This window comes from Leopardus geoffroyi, chromosome X, assembly GCF_018350155.1.
Source record: "Leopardus geoffroyi isolate Oge1 chromosome X, O.geoffroyi_Oge1_pat1.0, whole genome shotgun sequence".
In the NCBI taxonomy this organism is placed as follows: domain Eukaryota; kingdom Metazoa; phylum Chordata; class Mammalia; order Carnivora; family Felidae; genus Leopardus; species Leopardus geoffroyi.
In genome coordinates this window covers 102,611,102-102,634,799 of record NC_059343.1, presented here as the reverse complement: position 1 = coordinate 102,634,799, position 23,698 = coordinate 102,611,102, and the positions used below count along the sequence as shown (strand labels likewise).

Here is a 23,698-nt window from a genome sequence, read left to right as displayed (position 1 = left end):
TGATTTTGCAATCCTGGGGTACATTTAAATTGAACGTACTGATTCATCCATAATTGAAGCTGGATCAAAGAAATCGGGTTTCAGTTCTGTTCTTTCTCGTCTGTTCTTTGATGGTGGCTAAGGAAAAAAAGAAAAGGAAGAGAGTTGACAATCACTCTATCTATAAACCAGATAGCAGCTGAAAATATTGAAATTATCATTAAGTGCTCACATGACATATATAATTGCAAGTGTACGTTACAATATTTTAAATACTGTATATTAAAACTACAGAATGCATAAAAATACAAAAGCAAATCATTCACAAATAATTATTCTGAAAGATGAAAGCTAGAAAACTCACTTTTTTTGTTTTACTTTTAAAAAATGCCTCTCTCAAATCATTTTCCTTTACTATTATTTTTTATTATTTATTTGGGGGGGGAGGGGCAGAGAGAGAGGGAGAGGGAGAAAATCCCAAGCACCCTCTGCGCTGACAGCGCAGACTCTATCTCACAAACTGTGAGATCATGACCTGAGCTGAAATCAAGAGTCGGATGCTTAACCATCAGAACCACCCAGGCGCCCCTCAAATCATTTTCCTTTAAAGACGCCGCATTACACAACTCTGAAGAGAACCCATGTTAACTGATTTCTTCCTTTGAAGGAGAACACAGCATAGTATACTAAGAAATAGAATCAGAAGAGCTAGTTTATTAAGTCTCAGCATTATTGTTTCTTAGTTTCGTCTCCTTGGATGGGCTAATTGCCTTAAGTTTCAATATCCTCAATCCTCCCAGCCTACCTCACAAAGCTGAATGAGGTATGTGGCAAGATGAAATAATGCAGAAACATTTTATGTATGATAAAGCCCTAATCACATATGATATAATAAAGAATATATCCTTATATATGTATTTAATTTCCAAGTTTAAGTCTCAATACCAGGGTAGTATCAAATTACTAATGTATTGTTTTGATAATGGCAAATAAATGGAAAATGATAAGGTGATATGATACTTAGTATAATAGTAAGCAAAATGTAGTCTTTAAATCGATATATTCTTAAATTAATCTGAAAATCTGCCATCTTAAACTAAGAGTTAACAGCCTCATCAACCTCACCCTCTCCCCAATCCCTTCTCATATACCTAAACACCTAGCAACTATTTTATTTAATCTTTCTCCAAAACTTACTTTTCATGGCAGGTATTTCCTCTAATTCCAACTTAATTTCCAAAGGATATTAAATGAAAATCATACAGAAATCATTAAGTTTCTTACCAAGTCTATATCCATGGTGTCAAAATCCATTCCCTCGTTAAGATCTTCAATCCTCCCTTCTGAGGACATCATAACATCTTCAACAATTGGCTCTTCATCATCTTCCATTAGGCTTGTACCACGCCGACTAGAGAAATATAAAACAAGGTCAAGATCTGAACCAATGTTGTGACTATTAATATGCTGGCAGCAACTATGTAGCTCTCTATATTGAAGTGTAATGGAAAATGATGGAATTAAAGGTCAGGGAAAATGATTAGGCATTGATCATGTTATCAATGATGTCAAAACCCCAATGTTCACTGGTCTAAAAATGCTAAGGAGTTGTTTATTCTACATTACTTCAATACATTTAGCTTGATAGTTCTGATATCCCATATAAAAGTTCAATGAGAATTTCCCACATGGGAACAGACAAGATACCTCAAATCCTTTGTGAAAGTAGGCAGGGTACAAATTAATAAACAAATATAAAACAGAGACCATAGAAATGACATTTTCAGAACACAGATATTTTCACTAATATACAGTAACTTTACCCATCACTCACTCGAATTCACTCAGTACTTAATGTGTACCAGGCACTCACTCATTCATTCACATAGTGCCTACTACATGTCAGGCTTCTTTTATAGCCTATGGATGCAAGCAAAACAAAAAAGGAGAAATAAGACATGGTTCCTGCCCTCAAGGAGCTCACAGTCTACTACAGGAAAACAGAAATAATTAACTGTAACAAAATGTGGCAAATATTGCAAGAGAATCATGTACCAAGGGCTATAAAAGATTACTGAAAGAAGAGATTAATTCTGCTTCAGGAAGAAATAAGTAACATTTATGCTGAAACATGGATTCTCTGTCCTACAAAAATCAAAACTAAGACATATATAGAAAAGTAAAATAAAAACTTAAGACCAAAAATTCTGTATGTTATCACATAATCACAAGGAATAAACTCAAATGTCAAGTTCACAAATTAGCCCAGACCAGCATAGAGGAGTCAACATAATAGCAAAACTGAAGGCAAGTAGTTCCCCAGTTTGGCCAATATTTCCTTCTTTTCTCACTCATTTAAAAATTCCCACCATCACCAAAATCAATTATTCACTTACAATTTACACAACTTATGTTGAGTCTTTAAAAATAATATAAAGATAGCAAGGCATGATGTCTCATCCAGGCTACCTGGAGAAATATGTTGACAATGGTTCCTATTTTCTAAGAGTTCTGGACAGTTAAATGACAATTTTATTGTATCTGGTAAAGGCAACTGTGAAGGAAATATGTGAACCATATTATAGAAAACCAGAAATCTATTGTGCATCTCATTTGGAGTATAAGGAAGATACATGTGATATAAACTATAAAAAAAAACCAAAGAGATAATTTGGAAGTATTTCCAGTTGTAGAGCAGATGCCATTACAGAGAAATCATTGTAAAACAAAAATATTTTAAAGTTTCAGGCAACAGACTACTTATGGCACCACAACCAAAAGACTCCTATGGTAATAATTATTTAAATGAGATAATCTCTTACAGTCAGCTGGGGAAGTTCCACAGGAATTAAAACAAACTTCAAATAAAAGAATAATGATAAATGGCACTGAGTAATGAGCTGCTATGGAAGATCTTAGAGACTGGCAGAAAACTTTCAGGGGGAGAGATAAGGACCAAATGGCTGTACGGTAGAATTCCAGAATGTCTGAACTGGTGACTGGTTGGAAGCTAGGAAATTAGCTGTTGAATCCAGCATGAAACAAGAACATATTAAGGGGAATGTGGCCACGGGAAAAGAGAACAGAGGGCAGAACCAAGTCATAGTATAGATGATGACCCTATCAGCCAAGTCAGGATCAGAATCTATACATGTGATAGAGTGTAGGTAACTGTAGAGGTTCCTAAGGCCATAACTAAGGTGAATTCTAATAGGTTACCAAGCATGTGATAAGTGATCACTTCTCAAGAAAAACAGGTGAAGTTCTCATCATTTAAAAACAAAATGAAACGAAACATGAATTTTAAAAAGAAGGTAACAATTACTGTCTCCCAGTATTAAAACATATACCACAAATACAAATTTTCAAACTCAAAACTTAAATAATCAGAATCATCAGATCTTCCCAATCATCTAAAGACTGATTTTCTGCCATTTCTTCTGGAGCCAAAGCTAATAAAGATTCATAAAACCCTCATACAGATTCCAGTAAAAACAAAGTATTTAAAAGTTATACTACAATTTTTTTTTGCATTGGACATTTATTCATTCAACAAACATTTGCTTAGCACGTTTTATGTGCCAAGCACCAACAGGCAATGAAAGTGGTCCCTGCCCTTAAGGAGCTCACAGTCTAGAGAAAGGGACAAATTCGTAAACAATTACAGTACAATGTGGTAAGTGCTGTAAGAAATATGAATACACAGAGTGCTATGGGAGTACAGATGACCACAGCTTCACTTAAGGTGACACCCGAGCTTATTCTTTCACAGTGCTTTTACCACCTGCCAAGGAATGGGGGGTATCATACTAGTATGTAGGCAGGGGGCATATGTTTTGAAAGATCTTGCATGCCATGAGCTAAGGAGTTTGGACTTTATCCTGTAGGCAATGGGGAGCCATGGAAAGGTTTTAAGTCAAAGAGTTACATGACCAGATTCTTATTCTACAATAGTCATTTTTGATGGTAGTTGAATGATGGAGTGGTGGGGGGGAGTGAGGGGAGGAGTCTGGTGAGAGGATAAATGGGAGATTTGAGGGAAAGAAACAAGTTAGAAAGCTAATACAATGGTTCAGATGAGGGATGAGGGCCTGAACTAAGCTGGGGAATCAATTAAGATGTAACAAAACTGCACTTTTAAGCTATAATTCTGTGTACCAAAATAAACAAGGATTCAAATTTAACCTTTTCCAACAGATCAACCTAAGATTGGTCCTTTAGCTAACTAGTGAATATTTAACTTTGGAAGTTTTCTTCTGTTGGAAAGACCAATTTTTAGTTCCTTGATTATTTCAGCTTACTCTAGAGTTTGCTGAAATTTTTAGGTAAGGCACACATTAAAATATGTGAAAATGAATTAGTGAACTTCCTAGACTCAGACAATAAGGCACTCTCACTTACATGGCATGCTGGAGATTAGTTCGCAGTTTAACATAGCTCATTGCTGCTCTCTCCTGCTGTTGCCTTGCTTCCTCGTGTTGTCTTTGAGCTAACATCCATGTTACCTGCGTGCTTCAAGGAGAATTTTATTCTTCTTTTAACTTAACTTTTTTCTATATAATTAATAAAGTTAAAGTACAGAAAATAATCAAATGTACTTACTTATAATCAAGAGGAGTTTGATGATGTTCAGTCTGCATTGGATAGACACTCATGAAGCTATCCTCAGGTCGTAATCTTTTGGGCTCTCTCATAATCGTTGAGGTGAGTTGTGGTGTCTGCATCATAACTGGGGTGTGCAGTGTTTGTTCTCTGCTTAACCACATACTGTCACTACTACTGCTTTCTTCAGCTAAATGAGAAAATTGATGGCAATAAAGTTCAGTAACTAATTTTGACGAACGAAATGTCTCACATAACCTGTTCAGTTCAACAAATAACTGGCTGTTTTTCCCATGCTAGTGCTTGAAACAGGGGGATACACCAAGGTATGTAAAGTGCAGTCCCTGTCCTTGGAGACAAAGAAAACACACACAATGACAACACGGTGTAAGTGCTACAAGAGAGGGGAGCACAGGTGGAATGGGAGCAATGAAAAGGATCAGAGCCAACTACCCAAAAGTGACTTCTAACTATAGTAGATACTGAGTCAACCGTGACATTTGCCAGGCAGGGGGAAGAACATAAACAAAAACACAAAAACACTGAGGCACGAAACTACAATGACTGAACCATACTAACTTGCTGACATTCAGCAGGTTTTGACCTGCAAAAACGGCAATTTCATACGGTTCAGACTAAGAGTTTGGTACTCCTAGGGCAAGTGGCAAAAGGTAAGGCTGGATAAAGAGGCAGGAACCAATTTGCAGCAAGTCTTACAAGCTGTGCTAAGGTGACAGGAATGACCACTGAAGTTTTATGGAAGGGAAGCAATGTGGTTCAGTTACGGGTCTTAATCAAAGTATGTGGTGGCAGTGTAGAATAGAAGGCAGACTGAGGAACATGAGGACTAGTGAGCACACGAGCTAGTTAGGAGGCTAGGTGGGAAGAGAAACGGAGACAATGGAAGAATGATTCCTAGTTTATAGGATGCTCGCCAAGTCCAAGGGGAGCACAAATCCATATACTGGACTAACAACACTAGATTTCACACCTGCAAAAGCTATTTGTTTTCAAATCTGTAGATGCTGCCATGATTAATAAAAGACAAATTCACGTGCAAGTGTTACTGAATTCATAGTAATTTTTTTAAAATCACTGATTTGGGAGGTGAAATTGTAGCACTTGAGGACGGACTGAACAGGGATTTGCAGGAAAACGGTTTTATTAGAAAATTACACGTGCATACAGAGGTGTTTTTAAGAAAAGAGTGGAAAGAAAAATGTACTAGTAGCTAATGCCCTACTAACAAATAGATTAGATGTAAAATTTCACAATCTGCAATATAATTACATGACACCTTAAGTTCTACTGTGTCAGGCTCCAATTATCTCTTCAAAATTGCACTGATCTGGACAATCTATCAGTAGTCATCCTTCCAAGCTACTAATGCCCCAATTTCTATGGCTTTCTCCAAAAATCTGTTAAAGAGTATTGACTCTTTCTGTAAAAGTTGAACTATCTGGTTTGATCATCTACCCTCAAGATGTTATATAAATACCAATTCATTTGTGCTCCATATAGTCTATAGAAAAGGAGAGATCTGATGGCTTGGCATTAAGCTGTTAACTACTATTTGTTCAGATGAGAAAAACTTGTAGTGATATGCAGGATATATCATCTTTTAATTGGATAATTTTTCTACCTAAAAAAATTATTTTAACTTCCTATAAACCACTAACCCTATTTTAACTGGTCAGGAACACTGTACAAGAGATTTCCCCACAGACCAAGACATTGGAACTGTATAACCAACCAAGTCTAGATCTAAGGGTACCAGTTGTAAGTTCATGCATTTCTATTACTGGACAAAAGATACAACCATTAATCCACAGACAACCAAGTACTGAACACTATATACCTGACGATGGCTGAAGAATTATGTGGCAATTAGAAAATACGGCCCCCAAATCTTTGACACTCCTCACATTAAGAGGTGGAAGATTTATGTTCCATCCCCTTGAAGCTGGGCTCTGACTGCTTGGTCAAGAGAATATGGTGGAATACGCTTGGTCAACAGAATATGCTATGCCACTCTCTGGCCTTAAAAAACTGGCAGCTTCTACTTCCTGTGTCTCCTCAGACACTTGCTCTTAGAGCCCAGTCACATACTGTGAGAAAGCCAAACAGCCACATGGAGAGGTCACACGTAGGTGTTCTGGCAGACAAGACAGTTAAAGTCCAAGGTGATAGCTAGCACCAGATACTATCTATAAGTGACGGTGCCTCCATAGGATTTGTCACCAGTCTTTGAGTCTTCCTAGCTGAAGCATCAGACAGACACCATGTCCCTTATATGTCCTAAGTTTTCAGATAGTTTGTTATTCAGCAATAACTGGAACAAACTTTGGCAACTCCACTAATTTGTTTAAAGGTTCCGAAGGAGAGGGAAAAAGTCCCCAGGCCCATTATGAACCAGCCCTACAGTGCTAGGAGTCCAAGAGATTCAAGCATCATAATGTATTCTTATTTCTAAGATTCCAGATGGAAATTTGTATCTCTACCAAGTTCCTCATGATAAATGACCTCTTCACAGAAACTCAAAGTCAGAACCTCTCTGAATTTGTTGCTCCACACTTAAATAATCTGGTTTCTTAGGTAACATTAGCTCTGTAATACTTAGTCCATATCCCTATGCATATACAGTGTAGCATAGTGATTAAAAAGCATGGGTTCTAGGGGCGCCTGGGTGGCTCAGTCAGTTGAGCATCCAACTCTCAATTTCGGCTCAGGTCATGATCCCAGGGTCGTGGCTTGAGCCCCATGTCAGGCTCCACGCTGAGCGTGGAGTCCACTTAGGATTTTCTCTCTTTCTTCCTCCGCCCATCCCCCCAGTTTGTGCTCTCTCTCCAAAATTAAAAAAAAATTTTTTTTAATTAAAAAAAAAAGCAGGGGTTCTGGAGTAAGATTGCCTGGGTACTAAATAATTGTGTGACCTCAGGTTAAGTTACTTAACCAAGCCACTCTACTAGTTTTCTCATCTGAAAAATGAGGATGTACCTAATGAGTTATGAGAACTGAATTTATGTATATTAAATGTTTAAAACGCTAAACTTACACGTAACTAGACATGCTGTACTGTACAAGGTATTATTTAACAACACATAGCTCAAATTTAACACTAAGGTGAACCTAATGACAATTCTGTTGGTAAACATAAGGGATACGTATAAAGAGAATCAACTATATTCTTACTGAGTGAAAGTTGCATGCCTTCAACCACTTTCCGTTTTCCTGTAGATGGTTTTGATTTTTTACTCCGCACAGTTGACCCTCGACTGCTGATACCACTAATGACTGACATGGTGTCATCATCACCACCAGCTAGCAAAGAATTTCGGTAAGACATCAGTGGAAGCCACACATCTTCTCTTCGGAGTGACATCTGAAAGGTCATGAACTTTTCCAAGTAAACATACCTTAAAAAGAAGTAGAAACCATTAGCTTTGATACATAAAACTGCCATAGTTCCGACCCCCCCCCCCGCGCCAATTTTTATTTATTCCTCCTAATAATCTTAAGGCTTACATACCATATGGAACAGTCAATGATTTAATTAGACTTAAACAAAAAGTAAATTAGAATGGAAACAAACATTTCCTCAAAACACACAGTAACAACTGAAGGATTTTAGTGTTTTCTTTTCCATTATGTTTCTTTCTGTTCTATCCTAACTTTACAGGTCTTCTGCTAGGAGAACCAAATAATATTTCTGGAAAGAGAACTGGATTGAAAATCACACAAATTTGGGTTCTAGTCCCAGTTCCACCAAGTCCTAGCTGTACATGCAGGGACACATTACTTCATGATTCAATCTCAGCCTCATCGGTACAGTGACAAGGTATTTTGTCTCTATCAAGATTCTTCATTAAATGAAATAATCCAGAGCATTTCAGCTTAGTATTTGTCAAGCATCCACTATGTCACTATGTCCTCAGCACTGGGGATTGGTACAAAGATGAAAAAGCTATGGCCTCTATCTGCAGCCTGATGGAAGTCATACATTTACCCATGGATCCAAGTATCATGAGGATTCCATGGCTTATGTGTAATATAGCAATAACAATTCAACTAACATTTGTGTGACTACATTATGTGTTAGGCATTTTATTCTTGGGTTCTTTAACTTTAGTCTCATAGTCCTGTGAGGGAGATATTCTCCTTACTTGACAGATGAGGAAGCAAAGGATAAGAATGAGAAAGCAACAGAACCAGGATTCAAATCCCAGACTTTTTAAAATGTTTATTTATTTTTGAGAGAAAGAGAGACAAAGCGTGAGCAGAGGAGGGGCAGAGACAGGGAGACACAGAATCAGAAGAAGGCTCCAGGCTCTGAGCTGTCAGCACAGAGCCCGATGCGGGGCTCCAACTCACGAACCATAAGATCATGACCTGAGCCGAAGTCAGATGCTTAACTGACTGAGCCACCCAGGTGCCCCTCAAATTCCCAGACTTTTGACACTAAGAGTTCAGTGCTTTATTGTCTAAATTATGCTTCAAATACATGAACACAATTTTTGTGAACTAACTATAATGTATAACCCAAATAATCTGCTGTCACAACAATGACTAATTCGAATCAACTCAAAATCACCAGTTTTAAACACCATTAAAGACAAAGGATAGGAGGAATCAGTTACAAAGATACTGCTTGGGGTTAGTTCACTATTTATTAATTATATTTCAGGTATACAGAGTAGTACAGTACTCCTCAAAGTGTAGACTATCAACTGGCCATCATTCTGAAAACTGTTACCAATCTGCAGCAAGATACGGAGCTTGGGCCAAAATATACTCACTGGTAGAAAGATTTACAGCTACGTATCCACCACATAGCTTAAATGAACATTCCAGATAAGGGGCCCTCCCTGACGCTATTTCCCTTTGTCCTCTTCCCTGCCACAAAGGCTTACTACTAACCTGAATTTGCTATTTAACATCCCCATGCATATTTTTAATACTTTTAATAAATATTTTTCTCAAGTTTTTATTTAAATTCCAGTTAGTTAACATACAGTATAATATTAGTTTCAGGTTTAGAATTTAGGGATTCAACAACACCTGGTGCTCATCATAACAAGTACCATCATAACAAGTACCTTCCTTAATCCCCATCCCCTATAAATCCCCTTACTCACCTACCCTCTGGAAACTGTCAGTTTGTTCTCTCTAGTTAAGAGTCTGTTTCTTGGTTTGCCTTTCCCCATCATTTTTGTTTCATTTCTTAAATTCCACATGAGTAAAATCATAATATATTTTTAATATATATTTGTCTATAACTATTACAGCAGTTTTGTACTTTGACTTTTACAAGCAAAATTATATTTCAAAGATCTAACCATTTTTGGAAGAGTGGTGTCAGCTAATCCTATGGTGTTAATAATTTTCCAATATATAGTGTATCAAATCAAAATGTACACCTTAAAATTGTACAATGTTGTATGTCAACTATATCTCAGTAAAGTTGAGAAAAGAGCTTTTAAAGATGACATCTGAGTAACGTATAACATGGTGATTATAGTTGATGATGGTGTATTTGGTGTATTATTACACTGTATAATTGGAATTTGCTAAAAGAGGAGCATTTAAGTATTCTCAAAAAAAAAAAAAACAAGGTAAATATGTGAGGTGACAGACGTGTTAATTGATCAGAGGAATCTTCTCAAAATATACAAAATCATCATACTGCACACTTTAAATATATTACAATTTGGGGGTGCTTGTGTGGCTCAGTTGCTTGAGTGTCCAACTCTTGGTTTTGGCTCAGATCATGATCTCACGATTTGGGAGTTCAAGCCCCGCATCAGGCTCTGCACTGACAGCGTGGAGCCTACTTGGGATTTTCTCCCTCTCTCTCTGCCCCTAACTCATGCTCGCTCGCTCTCTCTCTCTCTCTCTCTCAAATAAAAGTAATTTATGGCATGAGACTACTAGAAATTTGAACAATGACTGGGTGTTTAATGAGATTGAGAAATTATGTTTACTTTGGAAAAGATCTAACCATTTTGACTGCTTATGACATCCTATTGTATAACAATCAATTGATCTCATTTTCTAATTATAGATGTTGTTTTGACCTTTCCTCTATTCAAAACCTGCACTGGTCAAATTCTTTTGTGGTTCTCCATGTACACATGTGTAAGTTTCTCTAGGGTATCTACCTATGAACAGAATTACTGGATCATGAGATAGGGAGAATATTAAATGTTACTAGACACTGCCAAATAGCTTCACAATGGTCTTGTATCAATTTACGCTATCACCAACAATGGATAAAAGTCTCCTTCTCCACATCTTTGACACTACTTTGCACTATCAGACTTCTTAATTTTTGCTAATCTGCTAGGTGAGAAATGATTTTTCATTGTTTTATAATTTCGATTTCTCTGATTAATAGTGCTAATGTAATTTTTAACTGAGATAAATTTATATATAATAAAGTGCAGAGAACTTAAGAATACAGTTGGATCAGTTTTGCAAATTAATGCAGTCATGTAACCTACACATCTATGAAGATAAAGAACATTCCCATGATCCTACAAATTACCTTATGTCCCTTTTCCCATTCAACACTCCCAACCCTAAAAGTAACCACTACAGTGATTTCTACCACAAGAGATTAGTTTTGTCTGCTTCAGAAAATCATGTAAAACCTACACAATCTTTCAGTGCAAAATACTGGCAGACTTTCAGAAGAGGTACTATGAGTTACTCCTATTCCTCTGCCCTTTTATACCTCAAAGAGGGGAGTGAATTTTGAGAATTTTCACTTGGGCTCTCTTAGAATATAAGTCACCATTTTAGGAGACCACATTAGAAAAGAATTCTGTCTAACTGGTCTGCTGAGGACAGGACTAATCGGTTAAAGCAAAAAAGGAAACTTCTACTTTCCAGTGTAGTCACAGCTCAACACAGAGACTAACATGAGCCTGGATGAATTACTGATATTATTGTCTATTAGGTTAAGGTGAAGAATGCAGAGAAGAATACATAAAGCATTCAAGTAACAACTCTAAAGCCACAACTACGCTGAAGGGCAACACAGGAATTAAAATGGAGTATTACGCATAAAATACAGTTATAATCCTTAAATTGTAGAATTTTTTGATGCATAAAGTATTTTGTGCGTTAATGTAATCCTACAACTGTGCAGAAGGGAGAAAAACCAAGTGTAACAATTCATCTTTAAGAATTTCAGAACAGAGATGCGTGGGTGGCTCTCTTGGTTCTGACTCTTGGTTTTGGCTCAGTTCATGATCCCAGGGTTGTGGGACAGAGCCCCCCATTGGGCTCCACGCCAGGCTTAAGAATCTCTCTCTCCCTCTCTCTGCCCCACTTTCCCATTCGCACACACTGTCTCCAAAACAAAACAAAACACAGAAGAATTTCAACACAAACATAAATAGAATATTTTTAGCAAATACATACACCGTTCTTTTGTCTTGTCGGAGTAGTTTAGAAGAAAATTCGCTCAAGATATCAAGAAATGCCAAATTTAAAGGTGGATGGCTCTCTCCTTGTGGGTTAGGCTCTTTAAAAGCAAATTCTATGCCATCTCTGCAACAACAAAAAAAACAAAACATTTAAGGGTCACAATACGAAATTTAGTAACACAGAAAGGAAATTTCTCTCTATATATAGTTTTGTTCCACTATTAAGATGTTTCCTCTGCCATGCATTTAATCTGAGGAATAAAGAGAATAAGGAGCCTATAGTGTGAGAATGAGCAAGTACATGTACATTTTATGTCACTGTTATTTTAAAACTAAAACAAACAGAGGAATACACACACACCAGCTAGCATTACTTTGAATGTGGTTTGGTATATCTACATTCTTGGATCTCTTCTCCAAAGAAAACAGCCCAAATTCTCTCATGTAATGATCAATATATATTCTGTATTTTTCAAGACATAAGGAGACCTACTATGACGCTTAGAACTAATTTAAATATTATTAAAAAAATACTTCTAACATTGCATTTAAGAGTCAATTTCAAAATTTAATTTCACTTAGGGCCCATTTTAAATATATTTATTTAGTGACAAATACCTCTAATCAAGACAACAACCCAATGTTATATTCTTATAGTCTATCAAAAATGTAACTGTGTAAAAAATAATCCGATGAAACTGGGGAGGAAGGAATGGAAGGCTACTACAAGAAGAAAATAATATATTACTTTCTCAAAATAATCACTACATGTGTGGTCCTTAAATAATACCTAAAATTATCATCCAATATATTACGGAAAGGCATAAAAAGGAATTTGAGATGTTCAGAACAAAGTAAAACGAGAGAGGGAGTTAAAACTGGGGTATGGGACTAACTTAAAGAAGAAAAATACCTGTAGGGAGATATTTAACACATTTATAACTAAGTAAGCAAGGAGTAAAAGAGACACAACTGAAACAAAGAGCTTTCATGAAAGAGAATCCAAGCCTCTTGATATTCCCAAAGGCCAGGCTCTTCATCCAGAATTAAGAAGTAAAGCATATTACTATCCACGTGCTGGTTATGTTAAAACTCTAAAATATACTCCTATTTAAAAGCATGATTGAATGCTAAAATATATGACTAAAATAAAGTCAGATAATTTTCAATTTTGATAAGGGCAAAGAATAAATGCAGGCAGAAAGAAGGCTGTGGCTCAAAACAAGGGAAAAGAGCATTACAAAATAGAAAACAGAACCACAGAAAGAGAAAAATTGAATCAAATCTCAAAAATTTCTCTACCTAGCAGTGAGATTATAATAAAAGCTATTAAAAGAGATTTTATAATACCTGATGAATATGTGTTGCTTTTCTTCACATAATTTATAAGGATTTTTGTATTGTTTTAATTAAAGCAAAGACTTTCTATAAAAGAAGTTTTAGTCCCAATACATGTGTTAATGGAGATACCATTATTACTGGTTCTCAAGAAAGGAGATATGCCACAGATTTGAAAAAAAAAATAATAAAGCATCAATTGAATTTGGTTATTCTAAACAAAAGAAGTAAATACAAAAAAAATTCATGATTAAAAAACAGGAGAGCTGAATAAAATATTTGGAGATTACTTGTGTAGCATAGCAATGGCCTCCCTTGTTTTCAACTGATCGAGTCCAAAAGTTAAAGCAAAACGTCGAGCAAGTTCTTTTATGCCGCTAAATGTTGAGGATGATCTATCAAAATTATAGCCGTTTTCCTGTATCATTTCATTAAAAAGCTGTTTGGGAAGAAAGAAAGCATGTTAGAGTTTTGTAATAAGTATAGATTACTAACATCTTTTAAGATCTCATGTTCTTTAAATGATCCATAAATGGGGCATTGTATTTTATTCTAAAACATGGATTTTTAAGAACATGATAGAAATGGCCAAAATTACAGTACTTCATACATTCAGACTAGAGGGAGTTACTGACATTAAGAACTCTTTAGGTTAATTATGGTATAATTCTATTCTGCTGGAATTAACTGGATATTAAAACAGCATATAAAAATATAAAGAAAAAGGAAACCCACTCCATTATTAGGCAACTATGTGTTACTTCCCATTTAAATGATGAATCTTCACATCAAGAACTTCCATCATAAGTAAGCACAACAAAATATAATTTTCAACTACCAAATGGCCAAGGTTTTCAACAAATAATGGCTACTACTGATAAGACTATCATGCAACAAGCACTGCGACTTGCTAGAAACATAATTGAAAGATAACCTTTCTATAGAGCAATCTGTATTGAAAACTGTAAAAGTCTGATGTCCTTTATCTAAACAATTCTAATTACTGGACTTTACTCAAAGGAATAATAGTATCTGTGCACGATACATAGGTACAAAAATGTTTTGGTGTTATTTATAATGGCAAGGATAGTAAAAGACCTCAACGCTAAACAAGGAGAGATATTGATTAAGTTATGGTCCTTGTATAAAATGGAATACTATACAGTCATTTAAAATGCTCAAAAGGGGCGCCTGGGTGGCGCAGTCGGTTAAGCGTCCGACTTCAGCTCAGGTCACGATCTCGCGGTCCGTGAGTTCGAGCCCCGCGTCGGGCTCTGGGCTGATGGCTCAGAGCCTGGAGCCTGTTTCCGATTCTGTGTCTCCCTCTCTCTCTGCCCCTCCCCCGTTCATGCTCTGTCTCTCTCTGTCCCAAAAATAAATAAACGTTGAAAAAAAAAATTAAAAAAATAAAAATAAATAAATAAATAAATAAATAAATAAATAAATAAAATGCTCAAAAAAGGGGCGCCTGGGTGCCTCAGTCGGTTGAGTGTCAGACTTTGGCTCAGGTCGTGATTGTGCGGTTTGTGAGTTCAAGCCCCACATCAGGCTCACTGCTGTCAGCACAGAGCCTGCTTCAGATCCTCTGTCCCTCTCTGTCCCTCCCCCACTTGCACTCTCTCAAAAATAAATAAAACATTACAGGAAAGTAATGGCATGAAAGTGTATGAAAGTGTTATTGCTTTATTAACATGAAAAATTCAGGCTTACAAAATAGAATGCATAATATGGCTTAATTTTTTATAAAACTTAAGGTTTCATATAGGCATAAAAGACTAAGAAGGCTATTAAAAACTAAAAATGTATTTGTTAGGTGAAAAACAAGGATATTGTATTTTTTCTAGTTCCTATATTTTCTAAACTTTTTACAGGGAGAAGCTATTGGTTTATGAGAAGAAAAGTTATTTAAATGTCAACCTTAAATCCTTTTAAATTCCATTAACGTTTTTTCAATATTTATTTTTGAGAAACAGAGGGAGAGAGAGAGCACACACGTGAGCAGGAGATTGGGGGGAGGTGGGGGGGAAGGAAAATATCCCAACAGGCTCCACACTGTCAGCACAGACATGACGTAAGGCTCAAACTCACAAACTGTGAGATCATGAACCGAGCCAAAACAAGAGTCGGACGCTTAACCAAATGAGCCACCCAGGGACCCCTCTATTGACTTTAATAAAGAATATCCAGGGGCGCCTGAGTGGCTCAGTCGGTTGAGCACCCAACTTTGGCTCAGGTCATGATCTCATGGTTCGTGAGTTTGAGCCCCACGTCGGACTCTGTGCTGACAGCTCGGAGCCTGGAGCCTGCTTCAGATTCTGTGTCTCCCTCTCTCTCAGCCCTTCCCCCACTCATGCTCTCTGCCAAAAATAAATAAACATTAAAATAAAAAAATTTTTTTAGGGGCGCCTGGGTGGCTCAGTCGGTTAAGCGGCCGACTTCGGCTCAGGTCACGATCTCACGGTCCATGAGTTCGAGCCCCGCGTCAGGCTCTGGGCTGATGGCTCAGAGCCTGGAGCCTGCTTCCGATTCTGTGTCTCACTCTCTCTCTGCCCCTCTCCCGTTCATGCTCTGTCACTCTCTGTCTCAAAAATAAATCGTTAAAAAAAAAAAAAAAAAAATTAAAAAAATTTTTTTAAATAAAAGAATATCCAGGGGCACCTGGGCGGCTCAACTGGTTAAGCATCTGAATTCGGCTCAGGTCATGATCGTATACTTTGCGGGTTCGAGCCCCACGTTGGGCTTTGTGCTGACAGCTCAGAGCCTGACGCCCGCTTTGAATTCTGTGTCTCCCTCTCTCTCTCTGCCCCTCCTCTACTTGTGCTCTATTAAACATTAAAGAATATCCAAATATGCAAATGGGATTAAGAAATTCAATACCTAGATTTCTGAAAAGGAAATTTATCAAACTGAAATAGGTTGGGTTATGTTCTATATGCATTTGGTCTCCAGAGACAAACGCATATTAAGCAAATGATTTTTACGAAGTTAAATTTGCCTCACCACTGTCAAAATGAAAATGAGTATTGTGGTTTGATTATAAAACTGATAAATGCTCATTAAGGTAAATGTGAAAATGAAAAAAAAAAAAAAACCAGTAAAATTCACTTGAAAACTACCAAAGCAAGTTAACCACAGCTAAAATTTTGGTGATGATTTTTCCAGATAGATATACAGAGAAGTTCAATTTTACAGGGATGCTGTACTATACTCTTTTTCATTTTATTCTCAAACTATATATTTGATCTTTACACATTAGTGAAAGTGAATACAGATCTACACAACTTTTAAGTGCTACACAAAAAGGGAAAAAAAAAACAATTTTAAGTACTACACAATAGTCATTGCAAGAGATGCATTGCACAATATATTCATCTAACACCTTATTGATAGACATTTGGATTATTTCTAATTTCTTGCTATTCTAAACAACCTTGCCATGTGTGATATTATATACCCCTTTTTGCAAACTTGTCCTATTACCACTTTGGATAAAATTTTAAAAGCAGAATTGAAGCGCGGCCAAAAATGGCATACACGTTATACATTTTGATATACACTGCCAAACAACTGCCTACCAGGAAGCTTGTACCAACACATACTGCTGACGGTACCTATTTCTCCCATATCTTAGATAGCTCTAAGTGTTGCCAGTCTGAAAGCAAAAAATGATCTCACTTGAACAATGTCTACTAGTGAGACTCAAAATCATGTATTTCTACTTTCATGAACTGTGTATTGCATCCTTTGTCCAGTTTTCTACTTGTTACCTTGAAAACTCTTAGATGTTAATTATGTTTAACCAAGTTGATACTTTGTATCTTACCTGTTGCAAACTGAGAATAAGGGTCTTTGCACACTGAATTTTGTCTATCTGCCTTGTTTTACTCATCGTTTCTTTTATGATGTCTCCATAGTCATTATAATACTAGAAAAGAAATTTGTACAAATTAGAGCCTTATCTCCTAAAACTTTTGGACAATAAGACTAATTTTATGTTAGCCATGTGAGTATGCCACAAAATACGTATTTGGCTGAACTTACACATTCAGAGGCAGAATAAAAATGTTACTAAACTTTAAAATAATTTCTAAGTATATAATCCCTAACACCAGTAAATTCTGAAACAGACAGTTGAGATCCAATCACATTAAGCTCCAGACCTGGTTTTAAGGAGGTGCGGAGTAAAACACTAAGTAATCAGGTTATGCACATTGTCAGAAATAGCACAAAGGATATAAACAAAGTTCTTGTGCTCTTTGTGAACTATCAAGACAATGAATATAATCCCAGTTACATTTAGAACTTATTCATTGTTACAACAGGCCCACAGGTCACATGCAGTTTCCAACTTTATTAATTTGGCTTATGGAAACTAACAGCCTGTTAACATTTAAAAAAAAAACTCATCGTGTGTGACATTTGTATTATACATTCATTGCACATGAATTTTTTCTTCTAATTTAAGACCTTGTTTCAAAATGAATACAGAACTATCAGAGATAACAGGATAACCATACCCTTATTTATGACTAATAAAAGTGACTTTACAATACGTAAGTCAAAAAGTTTAAACTTGCAAAATGACTTCACAACCTTAGTTTTTTTAAAAAAAATCTAAAAACAATAATGCCAAATAACTTAAATTCCAAAGTAATTTACAATGGTTCTAAGAGAGTTCTATCATGTAGCAAAATAGTTCAAAGAGAGAACTAATTAATTAGGTTTTGACAAATTTATTGCATATTTAGTGACAGCAAAGTCTTAAAAAGTTCACATTTATAATTAGATTTTACTTGAGAAAGGATTAAAGAAAAACTATCCTACCACACTTAGTCCTATTTCATTAGTACCGCTAATAATATCCTTTCTACTACCACTTAAAAATTAGAGAATCTCACAGGTACTTATGAAAATTGTGAATAACCCACTGTGAATCAAATCAGATTTTCAAAGCCTAAAGGAACCTTAGTTATCACAGTGGAACAGATGAAGAAAGACAGGACACAAAAGGTATTGAATTACTCAAGGTCACGAGCTGCATAGTAACCAAGCCAGAACTATAGCAGCTAGGTCTCCTGACTCCTGGAACAATACCCTTTTTATGCTACATCAAGCAGAGGAGGAACATCATCCTGTTGTCTTAAACCAAATCACAAAGGTAATTTCTAATAGTGCTAGTTAACCTAAGACAACATGTTTCCAATACTGTAAAAGATGTGAACCAACAAATCCAAAATGTCCATTAATGGAAGAGTAGAAGTATGAGGTCATGTTACCGAAAAAATTAGATTTTAAAAGAAATTTTACTTTATGCTAGAAAAGTAATTTACTGTTTAAAAAATTCAATGGCAATCAGGCATAAAAGCCAGTGTTACACTCATTTTCTTTTAAGCATTATAAAAATAAGTTGCTATCCATTTTTCAACTTTACCTTCATATACTGCTTGAAGATATCTGCAGCTGTATTCATCTCCACCACAGTATATACAATTAGCTTACAAAATGCTGCAAGTAAATTTCTTCTCTTGTGCAAAGCTTCAATTTTGCTGGCTTCGTCCTCCTGCTGACCGTCTGAGAAAAAAAATGACAAACATTAAGCCATCTTGTATTTTACTTCTGCCATATGTATTTTTTAATTCTTACTATAAAATACCTTTATTTTGGAGAATTTGAAAAATAAGGAAAAAGCATTTAAATGAAATGCAAATTATAGTCACTCTTAATATCTCAGTGAATGATCAGTTCCTTAATCCCAAGAGAGAAAATTTTTGTGAACTCGAACAGTAATCATAAGGCTGCCTGTTGAAGACATAACAGGAATAAGTGGAATGAGTCAGAGGAACTGATGTTTAGTGAAGTCAGGCTGAGCTTGCCTAACCCATTCATTCACTTGCCTAAAGGATAGTTTGCCAATGAGATCTGCAGATTAGTGTCTATTGGTTAAGGCTCTTCACAGGGGACAGCCAAGCTCAGAAACCTTCCTATCCCTTCAAGGATGATTCGACCCTACCCTACCCTCAACATACTTATGTTATGAATATTACATATATTCAGTAAGTCTGGCCTAGGAACCATTCTTTTTAAGGTAACTTCACACATTTCTACTCAGATCCACTGTGTGAGATGTTGACATTCAGAGTTATCAAAGAGTAAGACTTACTTCCAACTGAATAGTCAAGGAAGCTGGACTATAGCCTCCAAGTACTGCCAAAAGACTCTTTCTAATTATTTGATACTGCAAATGAAATTGTGATGATACCTTTTATATATAAAGCTACGTATTTTCTTCTGGATAAATTTTACAAACGAAATTCCTTATAAAAACTATCTAATTTTGTTTACATTTCTTTGGTTAGCAGTGAAGTTAAAGTTTTTCGTGCATTGATTAGACATTTATATTTCCTCTTTTGTGAACAGTAGGTGCATATCCTGTCAGCTCTTCAATATAAGATCACCAATATCAAACAACTAATTTGTGTAAAGTAAGAATGTTCTTTAAAACAAATGTTTTACCCTGTCTCTGATGATCCTTGATAACTGCTAGTAAGTCAAAACCAAATTTTGAGAATAGGAATTTCAGACAGAGCATCAGAAAAAGTTATCATGAGTGCATACTCCAGAATCCCAAAGCCATTTGATTAGAAACCTAAAATGTATTGTTTACTCTTTTAAAAGATTGCACTGAATATACCAGCTTTGTCTAAACATCTCTGTGATTGTAATGGATTTCTATACGATACTGTTTCCAATCAATGTTTAGTACTACTCTTAGGAGGTACATGTATTCAGATGCTTTCCCCCTACAGACTAAATTGCCCAGATATTAAGAGTTTTTGAGCTCTGATTTTGGGTTTGTTTTTAAAGTTTATTTTTTTGGTAGTCTCTACACCCAAAGTGGGGCTTGAACTCATGACCCTGAATTAAGAATCACATACACTTCCGAGTCAGCCAGGCACCCTGGTTTTTTTCCACTTCTTACTGAAAACCAGCCACTTGTGGGGATTAAACAATGTTAGAGAATTATCTCACCCACTGGGCCTCTCATAGATGTTAGCTGCCATTGTTATTTTGTGTTGTCATTGCCTCTAGAAGCACTCTCTGTTTTACGCTCCCCTTCTCATGAGATGTAGACAAACAAATCAAATAAATAACCATGGGTCTACAACATCAGGGGTTAGATGAAAACGAAAAGCAATGGAAACTCATGTTCCTGGTGGGAAAATAAAACAATACAACAACTTGGCAGAATAATTTCACAACATGTGGTCAAGTTAAGACACACAAAGACTATATAATCTGGCAATTCCATTCTTAGATATGCACTAGAAAAGCATTTGCACGTGCGTTCAAGGGGAAAAGTGTAAGAAAACATTTGTTGTAGCACTACAATAGGGAAAAAATTGGTAACAACCTAAATGTTCCTCAATATAAAAATGGATAGGGGTGCCTGGGTGGCTCAGTCAGTTAAGCGTCCGACTCTTGATTTCAGCACAGGTGATGATCTCACAGTCATGGGATCAAGCCCTATATCAGGCTCCGTGCTGAATGTGGATCCTGCTTTGGATTCATTCATTCATTCATTCATTCATTCTCTTTCTCTCTCTCTCTCTCTCACTCCTCCCCCCCAAAATAAAAAAAGGAAATAACATAAAAATGGATAAAGTAGAGTTAATTCATATTATGTAACAGCAGTCAAGATGAATAAGCTATAACCATGACAACACTGACAGATTTCAAAAATGTTAATGCAAAAAAACAAGATGCAAAATAAAATGTTCAACATAATACCATTTATGTGGAAACTAGTAACATAAACTATATATTATCAGACATATAAACTTCTAATAATAAAAGTAAAAAGCAAAGAATGATAACGGCAAATTCAGAATAGCAGTTATCTCCAGGGAAAAAGAGTAATAGGACTGGGCAGGGATTAAAAACAAGGATTTCTTTTGTATCTACCCTTTATTCCTTCAAAAATAAAAATCAGTAACAAATAAGGCAAAATTTGACAAGTGCTAGTGGTAGATATGGACAAATGTGTTATATTTTATATTTTTCAAAAAAACTGGAATACATTTCATTTTTAAGGTTTAAATAGGAAAAAAAAGCCCAATAAGACTGAGTGTAATTTCAACAAGCTTCTAGAAAACTCAGGAGTATTGGCAAGCTTATTCTCTTCTAGTTTCATGGTATAAATGTAGTAGAGGCAGTCACCCAATTAACGAAAAGGGTGGTAAACCAAAACTGATTTTTATCAGTTTTTGGAATGCAACTATGCTTTCCCATAGAAGTTTTAAAAACTCCTACTCATCTCTTTTAGGATCTGATTCAAATGTTAGCTTATTTCAATGGTTTGACTCCCAGGCCAGTTAAAACTTTCTCTACAAGCCCACAACAATGTGAACATGCCTCTATTACTTATCAAATTGCAGTGAAATTATTTGTGTTTAGATATGTCTTTTCAGGGCACCTGGATAGTTGGTTAAGCATTTGACTTGATTTCGACCCAGGTTATGATTTCGTGGTTCAGGAATTCGAGCCTCAAGTCAGGCTCTGTGTTGACAGCTTGGAGCCTGCTTGGGATTCTCTCTCTCCCTCTCTCTCTGCCTCTCCCCTGAATGTGCTCTCTCTCAAAATAAATAAATAAACGTTTTTAAAAAAATAGGTAAGGCTTTTCCACTTGAATTGAATTCTCAAAGGAAAAGCCACTGTTTCATTTTTTTTATATCCATAGCACCTAGTATACTGCCTGCTGACCAATAAATGTCAAATAAATGTTAAAAAATAAAAGTCTAACTAAACCAACAGCTCAAAGTAAAAGGTAAAAAATTTTTAATGTTTATTTATTTTTGACAGCAACAGAGCAGGAGCGGGGGAAAGGCAGAGAGAGAGGGAGACACAGAATCCGAAGCAGGCTCCAGGCTCTGAGCTGTCAGCACAGAGCCCGAAGCAGGGCTCGAACTCACAGACCACGAGACCATGACCTGAGCCAAAGTCGGACGCTCAACCGACTGAGCCACCCAGGCGCCCAAAGGTAAAAAGTTTTAAGTAAATAAACTTCAATACATGGACTCTTAACAAATGTTTCTGCTACTCTAGGTTTCTTCATTCTGTTTTAGCTAAATTTTAATACTTGAGAAACAAAGCTGGTTATTGATAAAAATAAGCTATAAGCCATGTCTAGAATTGTAGGTGTTTAGAATCTGATTTGCAGTGATGTGTCATTATATGTATGGAGATTCATATATATTGATGTTATATTGCACTTCAAATTAAAAACAAACCGAGAAAGAAGCCACCCAACACTGTTTTTCCATGACCTCTTGTTCAAGTAAGGCATCTGTGTATTTAATTAGGGTAGGAAGAGTAATTTAACACTAGGCAAGGCTGGTGCAATTATTTTCCTGTGAACATTCTGTACTGCCCCAGACATTTACAGAACAGTTTCAAACATTTTCTAACATTGAGAAATTATACAGTTTAATACAACAAAAAGGTCACTTAAAGAAACACTTTATTCTTTTCAAACTACCTGAAAACTGGTAAGAAGATATCACATTATCTTTACAATATTACAAAAAATTAATAGAACTGTGCCAGAACATGAACCTGTGTTTAAAGTTTTCAGAGTAAAATATCAAATAGTATTCTACCACTTACTTAAATTTCTGCTGGATACAAAGATTTCACAAAAAGATATCACTAAAATTACCTGCGCTGTTATTATCATCATCCTGTTCAATGAAGACATGATCCAGAATAAAGCTGAGCAACTCAGACTGCAATGAAGAATCAGGGGTGTAAACTAATGGCTCTAACATGTCACGTCCTCCAGACATAATTTGATGGCTGAAGATCATCAGAATATCACACAGAATAGTGAAGGCCTATTAAAAAAAAGGACAGCATGTTATAATTCAAGGTTTCTCACCAACTACCACAAGTGACATATTTAACACAAAAACAGAATCTAACTTTTGCTTAAAAAAATTAGTTTAGTATTTTACCAAATTTTTAAAGCTGAAGAATGTAATTTTCATAATAATGATCACTAATATGTGCAATCATGTTTTACTAACTGCAAGGTAACTTCACAAATATTGTTTCTTTTCAGCAACCTTTAAGTGACTTGAACATATTAACACTGCCAAAACATGCACTCAGGAATCAACCATAGGTTTTCTGACTCCAAATCTCATTCTACACTATATGACAGTATCTCATGTTATACACTCCTAAATATGAAATAACATATAAACTTGGAATGTCCTAGAATATCTCTTAGAAGAGAGATCACAAAGTCTCTGGTACTTTTTAAGCATGCTCATTCTCATTATGTGTGGTAA

The 23,698-nt window shown here is 36.0% G+C and overlaps 1 protein-coding gene across 6 annotated transcripts in view; it reads right to left on the bottom strand.

Moving 5' to 3' along the window:
- Window positions 1-23,698, bottom strand: part of STAG2 (stromal antigen 2) — a 139,241-nt gene that overhangs the window by 6,624 nt on the left and 108,919 nt on the right. For 5 of the 6 annotated variants that reach the window (XM_045472407.1, XM_045472411.1, XM_045472409.1 and 2 more), the window contains 10 exons: window positions 23,065-23,239; window positions 18,781-18,920; window positions 17,173-17,274; window positions 13,640-13,788; window positions 12,007-12,135; window positions 7,774-7,997; window positions 4,582-4,771; window positions 4,381-4,491; window positions 1,264-1,390; window positions 40-117 (listed from right to left, as the gene is read on the bottom strand). In XM_045472407.1, the coding sequence (XP_045328363.1) occupies window positions 40-117; window positions 1,264-1,390; window positions 4,381-4,491; window positions 4,582-4,771; window positions 7,774-7,997; window positions 12,007-12,135; window positions 13,640-13,788; window positions 17,173-17,274; window positions 18,781-18,920; window positions 23,065-23,239 (1,425 nt within the window). The remainder of the gene's footprint in view (window positions 1-39; window positions 118-1,263; window positions 1,391-4,380; window positions 4,492-4,581; window positions 4,772-7,773; window positions 7,998-12,006; window positions 12,136-13,639; window positions 13,789-17,172; window positions 17,275-18,780; window positions 18,921-23,064; window positions 23,240-23,698) is intronic. The other variant, XM_045472412.1, reaches the window with a different exon arrangement.